This window comes from Saccopteryx bilineata, chromosome 11 (assembly GCF_036850765.1).
Source record: "Saccopteryx bilineata isolate mSacBil1 chromosome 11, mSacBil1_pri_phased_curated, whole genome shotgun sequence".
NCBI classification, from domain to species: Eukaryota; Metazoa; Chordata; class Mammalia; order Chiroptera; family Emballonuridae; genus Saccopteryx; species Saccopteryx bilineata.
In genome coordinates this window covers 12,804,980-12,817,568 of record NC_089500.1, presented here as the reverse complement: position 1 = coordinate 12,817,568, position 12,589 = coordinate 12,804,980, and the positions used below count along the sequence as shown (strand labels likewise).

General features: G+C 45.6%; 1 protein-coding gene across 1 annotated transcript in view; it reads right to left on the bottom strand.

Moving 5' to 3' along the window:
- CCBE1 (collagen and calcium binding EGF domains 1) overlaps nt 1-12,589 on the bottom strand; it is a 167,856-nt gene that overhangs the window by 21,197 nt on the left and 134,070 nt on the right. The window contains exons 3-4 of the mRNA XM_066247109.1: nt 5,615-5,667; nt 1,304-1,438 (exon numbers count right to left, since the gene is read on the bottom strand). Coding sequence (XP_066103206.1) covers nt 1,304-1,438; nt 5,615-5,667 — 188 coding nt within the window. The remainder of the gene's footprint in view (nt 1-1,303; nt 1,439-5,614; nt 5,668-12,589) is intronic.

Genomic DNA, 12,589 nt, shown 5'->3' with positions numbered 1-12,589 from the left:
TCGCCAGATGCAAACAGGGGACCATCCCCCAAACAAGAGCCCTTGGGCCTGGGACCTCAGGAGTACAGAGGGGAGTACCATGCTTTCTGCAGGAGAGGCCGTGGGTCCCCCACTCCTCCACGTGTCAGCATAGGACCCCTTCCCTGGTCCCCTGGGGAGGAGCCAGGGGACCTAAGAGCTAGAGCTTGTTTTCAGTGGTGCTCTCCAGAGCCCCTGCTGGAACAGAGGAGGGCTGCTCATCACACCCCCTGTACTTCCCCCCGGGCCCCCGGCCCAGTCTCCTCAGTTCACCCTCCAGCCAATCCTCGAACCTGACGGAGCATATGAGTCACTAGGGACCTTTGTATAAAGGCAGACTTCCGAACCGACCCTCAGAGTCCGGGGTGGGGAGAGGCCAGGATCTGCTTTTTTAAAGAGAGAACCCCAGATGTTTCTGAGACAGGTTAGCCCAGACTGACCCCGCTTTGAAACACATGTCAACCTGCTGCAGGCCTGGGGAGGGGAGCACACCCGTGGCGATGGGCGGTGCTGGCTTGGCTCGGCTGCAGCCCAGGTGGCTGGCGTCAGCCCCCTCCGACTCATCCCACCCTGCCAGCCACGCGGTCACATGGTCACTCCCCCTCCAGCCTCTCCTAGTTCTGGGAGAAGGCCTAGGCCTGTGTTGGTTTTTACATTTCTGCACACGTACTTTCTGTTCCAGTCTCCTAGTGTAGCTTGGATTCTGTTCTCTTCTCCGGCTCATGCATTGCACTGCCCATTAAGCCCTGCCTGCTACCAACTCCATGAAGACGTCCTGGCCCTCGTTTGCTTCACTAATTGGGGTGAAGGGCAGGGATACCCTAGGACAGTGATTTCCAACCTTGGTCATTTCATGGCACATATAAACTAATTACTATAATTCTGCGGCACACCAAAAAATATGTGTTTTTATTTTGCCAATCTGACAAAAAAAAAAAAAGGATATAATTTTGATTCATTCACACCAGAAGGTTATTGTTGTGTTGGCTGTTGTCTTTTTTTTTTTTTTTTTAATTTGACAATTAAAGGAGAAGAGGTCAGTGCCCCTGACTAAATCATTAGGTATTGCATGTTTTAAAAATTCTTGCAGCACACCGGTTGAAAATTGATGCCCTAAGGATAATGTCAACACACTATCCAACAAGTATCGGGAGGTAAGGGCAGGAATCAACGATCAGGGCAGCTCCCGTGAGCGGGTCCCCTGGAGGAAGAGTGTGCGCTGCACAGCCCCGTGCGAGCGCGGCCCAGCGCCAGGAGCTGGGAAACGCACGCATCGCCAACACACCCAGGCAGTAGGGCTTCTCGCGCCGCCGATGTCTGTCACGGTCATACCGGTATCCCGGGTAACAAGTACACAGCACGCGGCCGAAGTTGTCTGTGCACTGCTGTTCACAGGGGGCCTCAGCACACACGTCATAATCTGAAAAAGGAAAGCGTGAGCTCACATCAGTCACAGTCGTTCCTGAGGTAGTGGTGGGTCACCTGGCTGTGGTTTAGAACAGGCTTTCTAGGCTGCACTCTGCTCCAGGGATATACTGACGTGTGACCGGTTACATGTGGGTTTTACAGTGGGTACAAGCAAACTTCACAAGATTTTCCCCTGGGGTCCCCTCCTCATCCTTCAGTCTTTGTCATTCAGCCCAAGAGCAAAGGCACTCTAGATGGCCAGACGGGGCTCTGCAGTGCTACCTGCGCCTGGTTTTGTTTTTTTTTTCCTTAAAACCTACTGCTGCAGAAATAGGGAGTTCTTTCCAGTTGAACACTAAAAAACAGCCCTGGTGATGGGCATTGTCTTTGTAACGTGGGGAGCAGGGCTGGGAGTCAGGCCCCCTCTGAGGAGCGTGAGGGAGGCTTCGGAATGGAGACGTGTGTGAGTTTGTGTGTGCACATGTGCGTGTGGTAGGTGTACATGCCAGGACAGTTGATTCTACATGCTGAGAAGGGGCTGGGGACAGTCTAATGGCTCGAGTTCTCGTTCCAGCCCTAAGCCTGTGCAAACTGGGGTGGAGTGGACTATTACTGCTAAAAACTTAGAACGTCTCCCTCTCTCTGTCCTTATGTCCTTACATCCTGCTACTTAACGAGCCTCTGAAGGGACCTGGCTCTAAGCCAGGTGCTCAGGCTGAACATTTACTTGCTGACTAGATCCAGCATCTCAATAAGCACCGCGCTATCTTCCCCAGTGCTAAAAGGTAGACTATCCTTGGATGCGGCAGGAGCCCTGCATGGCTCTGTCACAAATGAAGGTGCAATGGGGGCTGGCAGCCCCGGCGGTGGGCGGGGTCCAGGTGACAAGGCCCATGCCCTTCTCATGATGACCTGGAAAGCTGCCCTGGATAAAGGCTTCTCCCTACAAGGGAGGCTCCAGGCCTGCTTTGCCCATAAGTGTGTGTTCCTGGTCCAATGTGTTCCGTCATGCTCAGGGGCTCCCACATGGTGATGGCTTACCAACTCTGTGCCAGGCCCTGTCCGAGGAACGCGCCACATTATGTGAGGAGTGCAGGCTCTAGATAGAGCCAGACCTCCCAACTCTGCTGCTACCTCTGTGATCTCTGGTTCCTTAAGCCTCAGTTTCCTTACCTATAAAATGGGGCAACAACAATACCGACTTTGTGGTGCTTTTATGAGATTACACAGAATTGATGCATTAGCACACACAGTGAAAGCTCTACCTGTTCTTCTGCTTTTTAAATTTCTAGTTTGTACACTTGTTTGGGTATCCGGCAGGGGCTGTGTTCCCAGAGTAACTCAACTAGTAATCGTTGAACTAGAACAAATCAGGTCTCCCTGTCACCTGGTCAATTAAGATAACAGAGAATGGGGGAGGGGCACAAAAATATATGGCCAGTTAATATTTTGAGCTTTGCAGGCCTTTGTTGCAGCTACTCAACTCCGCTGTTGTAGGACAAAAGCAGCCACAGACAACACTTAGATTAATGGGTATGACTGTGTTCCCATAAAACAGATCTGGCCCATAAGCAAAATGTGAGGCAAGAACACTCTTTTAATTACAGCTCCTACTCTTTATTTAGCATATTTTAAAATAAATTCTAGTCTCTTTTTACTATCTATGATGGTTAACTTTATGTGTCAACTTGGCTAGACCACACTACCCAGGTATTGGTTAAACATTGTTTCAGATGTTTCTGCTGAGAAACGTTTCTTTAGAGGAGTTTAACATTTAAATCAGTGGACTTCAACTAAAGCAGATTGCCCTCCACAATAATGGTGGGCCCCATCCAATCAGGCAAAGGCTTTAACAGAAAAATGATAGGACCTCCCCTGCTAAAGAGGGAATTCTGTCAGCAGAGGGCCATTGGATTCGAACTTGAACTCTCTCCTGGTCTCCAGTCTGCCGGCCTGCTCTGCAGGCTTTGGAGTGGCCAGCCTCACCAATTCTGTCTACCAATTCCTTAAAAGTGCTTCTCTCTGTCCAGAATCCAAACTAATACACCATCTTTTCTGGGATCCTACATTAACACTTGGCATTTTTGGGCAATAGAAACCTTTATGATTAAAGATAGCTCTAGTAAAAGACAAACAAATGCTGATTTATTCCCTCAGATTGAGACAAACTTGTAAAAGTGTTCTAGTGAAAGCAATAGAGCAGAGACGTCACGAGAGGGCAGCTCTTAGCTCCTGAGACCGCTTTCTGGTGGTCGGTGCCAGGCCACATTCATCACCGGTGCTGGGGCCCCACGTCAGGGCGAGGGAGGCTGGTTTTAGGCCTAGATGTTTGAAACCACAATAACTAACATTTAAAGAAACTCTTAAATATGCGGTATCCCTGTAATGTATTTTTAATTACTTTGGGCATAGTCTTTGGCCGGGATCTCAAGTTGATTGGCCTAAACTTAATTTTGTTTCAGTAGCTGTCACATTGAAATATAAAAGACAGCTGGTGACTGCAAAATGCTGGCTTATTAAAGAATGCAGTTATCTGGACCCCTGTGGTTTTTTCCACTAAGCTCTAACCATTGGAATTGGCTGGCAGCGAGAAATTCAGTCTTGCAAAGACCCAAGACCATATAAACCGTCACTGGAGATGAGATTTCCTACAGCCTCTCCCCAACACAGCGTTCTCAGGGGTCACAGCTATGGATTCATGGGCTCTGCCATCCTTCCACCAAAGAGCGCAGTCAACAGGAGGGGTTCGTTTATTTTTCACTGATAAAAAAATTGTGGTTTTTTTCTATTTATTTATTTTATTTGTTTCTAACTGATTAAAAATATTGCTCTCCATGAGATAACACAGCATGAATGAGCTTACCTGGGCTCAGATCCTCCAGATACCTGGCGTCTTGGGCACCAGCGAAGAACACCATTTCACACCACCCACCTGTCCGCAGCCCCAGGGAAGCTAACCTCATGTTCTTCAAATGGTTCTCAGGGTTTTCTGTGTCTGTACTGGAGTCCCTTGTAGCCTCTGCCTCCTGCTTGTCTATGTTCTGGGCAGCCTTCCTAGATAAGCTAGCTCGTCTCCCCTCCTTCCAGAGAACATCTCTGACCACCCTGGTCCTCTGTGCTGGGTGTTCCCTGAGCACCTGCTGCACCAGAGACCTCTAGCACACCTATTTCAGTCATCATTAGTAACAGTGACCATAGCAGTAACCACTGTTCACCGAGACTTAATAAGAGCCAGCCTCTGTTCCAAGAACTTTTTATGTGGTGATTCTTAAAACAACTGTATGAGTCAAGTACTTATACTTTCCTGCAAAAACTAAGGTTTAGAAAGTAACTTGCCCAAGGTCATAGCTAGTAGGATGTGTGTGATGGGTTGAATGTTTGCGTCCTCCTGACATCCATGTGTTGAGATCCTAACCCCATGTGATGGTGGTAGGTGGGGCTTTGGGAGGTGATTCAGAGGTGATTTGGGAGGTGTAGTGTATCAATGACCTTGTAATAGAGATCCTACAGTGTGCCTTTGCCCCTTCTGCCACGGGAGGACCCAGCAAGAAGGCGGCTGCGCATGAACCAGGAAGCTCCCCCCAGGTACTGGATCTTTTAGCACTGGATCTTGAACTTCCCAGCCTTTCCAACCATGAGAAACAAATGTTTGCTATCTAAGCTGCCCGGGCTATGGTAGTTTTGTTATAGGCAACATGGGACCACAATTAACGTGAGGCCAGGTCTCTCTGACGCTGCACCATCCAGGTCCTGTCTACTGAGCTTGAGGGTGGGTGCCTTGCAGGTGGGTCTCTGTCTCTTCAGGGCTGGGCCATGTACAGGGCCTGCTGCTGGTCATGCAAGGGGGCTTCAAGTTGAACACATGAAAAGCAGGTAGAGGGGTAGGGGCAGGCGGTTGTACTCTGTGTGCAATTTGCTGATGAGAGAATTACTCGATGTATGTATATATATATGTTGTGTAATGATTTGGCTAGAACCTGCTACATGCAACCAAATTGGTATTAGGAGAATTTAATTCCCCCAAACAGAAATATCACACACACACACACACACACACACACACACACACACACACACACGTGCACGCAGATAAATAGCACACATACATTCCAGGTTCATCTGAACTTTGTTGACATCTGATGATCAGTCATCAATAGGGTGAGAAGACATAATCTTTTCTATTACGTACCTTCTGGGATACACTGTCCAAGAACAAATTTATAGCCTTTGCAGCACTTTTTCCTAAGAGACAAACAAAAATGCATTTTAAATGGGATATGTTAGATATGTTAGATTAAAAAAAATTCTTTTCAGTTATTGCTTTTGAATGAAATAACTTGTGCCCAGGAAAAAAGGAAAGTCAAGGGGAGCATTTTAAAGGATATCTGAGACAGAAAGGAAAAAAACTGTCAGTATTACATGACCAGATCTAATAGCGGAATATCCTTCTTACCACATGATACATTAAATGAATCCTTTGAATTCTATGAAGGGAATTAACTCAGAGATTTCAAGATACTTATATTGGATAATTACAGGTCTGCAGGATATAAGCATGAGAAGAACCTTTCATCCTACACCCTGAGGAGTCACATGACTTGCTAATTATAATAACAATTAGCTAAGTATAATAATCAGTGGATAATGATAGCATAATAATTGCTAATTTTAATATAAGATTGGGACGGAAACCCAGGCATTGTAACTCCTGACGGAGTGCTTTTTTTAATGCCTGTACCATGTAAAGAACCAGAAGGGACCTAAATTCCCTAAGGTTAAAAACAACAGCGAACAGGCAATTACTAACATAAATATCCAAGTCCTCTGCCTCTGCCTGTGGTAGAGAAACGGTACCATCAGCTCTGAATGTAAATCTCCTCTGGAAGGATCCCAGGTCTGGCCTGGAGTTGTGAGCTCCCAACAGACCTTCCCTTCTGCTGATAACAACTACACCCTCCAGACAAAACAGAGTCCAACAACTCCCTGAGCATTCTGGGGAGTAAATCAGGGCAGACACACTGAGGAGGAGAGTGGACATTTTGAACAAGGGACCCACAAAGGGTAATTTCCTATTACTATTATTATTATTATCAGAAATAATCAAAGGCGGGAACTAAAGCAAGTGCCCACCTTTGTCGAATGGTCAGAACCTTCAGCCAGATCAGACAAGATCTCCTGTTGCAGAATAATTTGATACACTTAAGTGTCTTTTACCCGTCACGTTGCAGTAAAAAAATAAAAATAAAAATTTAACAGCATTGTTTTCTACTTTTGCAAATTAGCACAATTGAACTATATTGTTGGTCATATCAGTTCTTGTGCCCTGGTCGGCTAGGCGGATTACCACCTGCCAGGTGAAAGAGAGACTCCAGCAATCTCTTCCTAAAACCTGTAAATTTTATAAACATTTTATTCAATCCATCCTATAGAAGTTTTACATAAGATTTATGAAAATATGTATACAACTTGTAAACATCACATCTGGCAGAAGATTCTGAGGCCGAGTGGGGTTCAGAAATCCATCCTCCTTCCTCCCTGCAACACAAGCCCAGCTGTGATAATATTACTTCAAAAACATAACAAATGGGCTTCCACTATAAAAACACAGTGCATTTGGGATACTCCCAAAACGGACTTGAGTGAAATAGTTAAGGGTATTCCTGCCCTGCAAATGACCCATTTGTCTACCTGTACTTGTCCACCCACTATATATATATTTAATGTATATATGTTTATTCATAATGCATATTATGTTTATTCATATATAAAATGTACTGATATGTGTGACAACATCCAGAGTTTTCTCATTAGACATAGTCTACTACTGTCTCCAGCTGAATTTTCATTTTATATGACAAAAGAAGCCCATAGGGTATAAATTTATGATAACTACTATTTCTAACAGAGATAGAGGATCTACCTTTATACTCCATGAAACTTAAACTCTGCCTAGTTCTCTGTGGTTTAAGAAAGTCCAAGTTCTGAACAACCCAAAAGAAAACTGGTTTAACAGAGTGTTCATAACGATTTTATGGTTATTTACACAAGGCTTTCTGACAAAAAATTATAAGAGGGAAAGCAGTGGTCTGAAAATTAGGAGAGGAAAAGAGTTCAAATGGTCTGAAACTCGAGTGATTCATGAGCAAATCAGATGGAGGGACAGAGGGGAAAAGGCATGTGTTTTTGATAGGTCTCAATGATACCACCACATTTAAACATATGGTTCTGTTTGGCTGTTCCTACTTAAATGGCATATCCAGGCTATAGCCTGAGAAACGTTTGATGGCATTTTGAAAGTTCATGCAAATAGATGCAATTCTTACAATCTCTCTTTCCGCATCTAAGACATGAAACTTGGGCGTTCTGACCTTTTTTAGCATTGCAAGGGCTTGGGATTATCCAAACAATGGAGTCAAAAGTAACCTGTCCTTTGCCCTCCCCCTTTTTTTTTAAATTGAGAATTCAGTGATTTGATATGTTTTCAAAAAGCCACAGAACTCTGTCAGGAGCAGATTTGAGCCTAAGGATGGGCATGTTTCATTTAAATACCTTCTCAGCTAAGAATTAACTTCCTCATGGCTGCTTTTCTCTTAACTGCATACCTAATGCCCTGTCTCTGCTCCAGGGAAGGAGGTCTTTCTCTGCACCCCCCCCATCTCCCCCACAATTCCTGGGGGTGGCAGCATTATTTTGCATGTTGAACACCCACCTATCATAAATCACTGTTTCAAATAAGCAATGAAATATGCCAAAGTATAAAAGAAAACAAACACTGGCTACACGTGTTTTACCGAGTCAAAGATGACTTAGAACCTAATTTACGTAGAATGAAGTTGAGGCAGCCCAAGTGAATTCTCGTTTTGCAAGCACTTGTTAGACCCAACTACAAACGTGGCTGTGTGGTTGGTTTTTATCTTTAAGCAAAACAAACTGAGATGGGAAAGCTCCCGTGGACTCAGGGGAGGCTGTTCTTCTTAATGCGCTTCACGTGTCATAGCTCGGTTTTCCAAACGCAAATACTTGGCTCATTTCTTGGCAAGAGGAAGTGGCGATTAGACGGCTGTTACATTGAAAAGGCGACATCTGGTAATTAGAAAAGTCTGTGGCAGTTTCCCCTGGGTGCCTCTGAGTAGTAACATAAAAAAATCATAAATAAGAACAGTGCAACCCGAAATACATCCTTCAACCCGTGTGTGTGTGTGTGTGTGTGTGTATGTGTGTGTGTGTGCGTGCGCGCTAGGAAAGATGAGCTAAACCAAGAAAATGAAGATAGCAGAGATACTATACCCGACCGCCTGTTGTTAGCTCTCAGATTCTAGAGAAGAACTTAGGAAAACAACTGCCTACAGAATCAGAGGACTAGGGGGGGCGTCAGAAGGTCAAGCGTGTTAGTAGGCAAGAAATATTTAACACTTGCTCTAAGGCAACAGTAAATTTTCCTAAGATTTACTTGGGGTTTCCTTTTCATAACTGCATAGACATGCATCAGATAGAACAGATTTTTTTTTAAAAGAGAACAAACTGCACTCTTCAGAGTTCTTGGTTCCAAGTTAGGTGCAGTAGATGAAGCAATGGCTGGAAGCTCAAGCAAACCTGGTTTACAGTCTGGCTCTGCCCTTCGAAGAGCTCAGGATGTGGCCTTGGGCTCTTCCTGAGACTCGCTGAGCTTTAGATGCCTCATGGATAAAACATGAACGATAATATTTGCTTGCCAGGATTATCACCCCAAATACAGATAAATCAAGTGCCTAGCACAGGGCCTGGTTTAGGGTCAGAACAGTGTTCTGGCTGTGGCTTTATGAAAACGACAAAAGCCACTCTTCCCAGACGCCTTCATCTTAAGACTCATCTCTTTCTTTCACTTCTTTAAAAATATTTTTGATTTATTTTAGAGAGAGGAAGGAAGAGAGAGATCAGTTTGTTGTTCCACTCAATCATGCACTCACTGGCTGATTCTTATATGTGCCCTGACCAGGGATTGAACCCACAACCTCGGTGTATCAGGTCGATGCTCTAACCAACTGAGCTACCCAGCCAGGGCTCTTTCTTTCACTTCTTATTCAATGGCTAATGTCATCTTTTCTCCCAGAGGGGAGGAAGAGAAACCTCTTATTTCAAGATGATGGGAAAGTAATATTTTTGACTTCTTCCACAGGTTAATCTCAAATAATGAGAACTAACACAAAATAAAAATGCAAGCTCACATCCCATGGATTCAAGAGACCTCTCTAACTCCGAACGTGACCAGTGGACAGACGGATGGGACATGATTTTGCAGAGCGAGGCAACTTCAACCCTAAGTGCCTGCAGAGGAGGTGATCACGGAGCAAGCCTGAGACACCGGAGACTCCAGGTACTGAAGACAGTGGAGGCAGAGCGAGCAGGAGGAGCTGAAAGTCTGGTGAGAGGGTGGACTGCCAGCCCTCCTCAACCCCAAGCAGTTCCTGACACCCTCTGCGCACTCCTGCAAAAGGCAGCAGATACATAGATATATTTTGAAAACTGTACCCAAGAAGCTCAAGACTGGGACCCTAAGCCGGAGAACTGAGCAGAGCCAGCACACACAGTTGCCCTTCAACTTAATATTTCATTCCAAAATACTGACGCTCTCTGGGTGATGGCTTCTAAAGGCAAACTGCTGGTGGCTTTCTCACATTGCCAACTAGTCAGCTCCAAGTGAAGACTGCAGACTACCAAAGACGCTGAGACTGACAATCTGTAGAGCCCGATTTGCCTAATTTATGTTTGCCGTTCCACCTGCTGTGGCACACCCAAGAGGGGTCATAAGGAACTTCTGCCAGGAAGACCTCGGCACGTGAACTCCTCGGGGGCTATTATGAAGGGCCTGGGACGAGGGAAGCCTTCCTCTCGTCCTTTCAGCCTTCTTGCTTCCCCAAAGTGTCACTGAGCTTTGTACAACTTCATGTGAATCACTGGAATTCCTTTTATGCTCGATGCCCTGAGAACAGAACCCAATAAAAGGATTCACCTCCCAGCTGGGCAGGCTTGGGTCTAGCCTTTAAACCAGCCCCACTCCCAGCTCCTGCCCAGAAAAAATGGAAGAATATGATGTTTATTACACCAATCAATAAACCAAAAACTGAAACAAACCCAAACAAACCTACCCATTTATTCATCTCCATGCAAGCTTGTTACTGCCACACCAATGACAACATTAAGAGAATTGTAAGGAGGGTATCAGGTATAACTGGCTTTCATGTGTACAGTTACAGATGGTGATGATCAAATGAGGGGAGCAGTATGGCGGATCCAGAAAGAATTAAGCGGAGTTACAGTGTGATCCAGCAATCCCGCTTCTGGGTTTATATCCAAAAGAACTGAAAGCAGACTTGAACAGATACGGGTTTGTGGCAGCATCCTTCACAAGAGCTGAAAGGTGGAGACAACCCAAACGTCCAGCACCAGATGACGGGTAAAAGCAAAGCATGCCATGTACATACAGTAGAATATTATGCAGCTTTAAGAAAGGAGGGAGTTCTGACCCAGGCTATGAAGTGGATAAACCCAAGGACAAATACTGGTTGATTCCACTTATATGAGGTGCCTAGAATAGTTACAGTCATAGACACAGAAAGAATGGCAGTTGCTGGAGGCTCGGGAAATGCGGATGGGAAGTTATTGTGTAGAGGGTACCAAGTGTTAATCTGGAAAAGGTGAAAAAGTTCTGGAGATGAATGGGGATGATAATTGTGTGACAAATGAAAGGACTTAATGTCACTGAACTAGACATCTAAAAATGGTTAGAACAGTAATTGTTACATTGTGTATATTTTATTACACAGACACAACACGATCAAATGAGGAGGAACATTATTGAAGTCAGTCCTCTAACCATTAGTACCCTGGTCATGGTGTCATCTGGGTTTTAGCGGTGTGAATTATAGGTGGGAAAAGAAGTGTGTGTGGTTATTCTTAAATAAAGCTAAGGCAACAACCAGAAGATATCTACCCCTTCAAGGCTGTGGGCGGTAATAATTTCTTCACTGAACAAACATTAATATTGCATGTAACCCCAAAGGCAGAATAGCTGGTGGGTAGGGCCCTGGGCTTTCAGGTTGAACCTCCTGGGTTTGAATCCAGGTCCTGCTGCTTTCTAGCTGTGGGACCTTAGACAAGCGACTTCATGGTTCTCTGCCTTGATTTCTTCATCTGTAAAATGGGAGAGCAATAGTGCCCACCTCACCAGCCTGGTGTGTGGGTTCAGTGAGTTAGGGTGCACAGCTCTGAGTACTTCAATGCTGGCATGCGTTAATTCCAGTCGGAACTCTAGGGAGAAACGTGCCGGTTTCCTGCCCTGTCCCCGCTCTGGCTCCCCACCCTCAAGGCCCCTGGAGCGCTGCAGAGGAGGGAGCGTCAGGCAGTCAGCGGCCTGCCAGGCCAGTCTGACTTCCCATCAGCTGGGCTTTAAGTGAGAAGCAGCCAGCACTCCCTGCGGAGCAGCAACACAAGGGCCTGAATCTTGGCCATCTTTGTTTCCATGCTAACGCCTGTGCAAGGATGATTCTATCAGATCATCTTGCAGGAGAAGTGGAACCCCACGGCACTCTGGCCTCCACCCCCATCAGCACTGCATCCGTTCTCAGTGATGAAACACACATGTTTGGATCTCTGTTTGCTCAAAGCTGGCCCAGGAGCACACGGGCAATTCAGACAAACCCCAGGCTGTGGGCTGAGCATAAGCGCAGTCACCTTCACATGGGGTTTCTGCCAGCGCCTCCCATCTCCCTGGCAGTGTCCCTCAGACTCCCAGGGTCAAAGACTTCTGCAGAGGGCTGCCGGAGTCCAGGAGGGGACCAGAACCTAGGACTGACTGACTTCCTTTTCGCAACACGCCCTTGTTGGACACCCCAGCCCACCTCTCACACATTTTCTCCTTTGCGTTCCTAAATGAGTTTCCTACCTCGTCACCCCCCCATTGTCTTGTTTGCTAGCTGCCTTTTTCCAATTTCAGATGAAAAGTCAACCATTTCTGAAACAAGAAAATAAAACATAACAAATTGGAAAAGGTGGTTTGGTATTTTCTTTGTAAAAATATAAATTGTACCTATGTACCATATTTTTCACCCCATAAGACATACCTGACCATAAGACACACCTAGGGTTTTAAGGAGGAAAATAAGAAAAAAATAATCTGAACCAAATG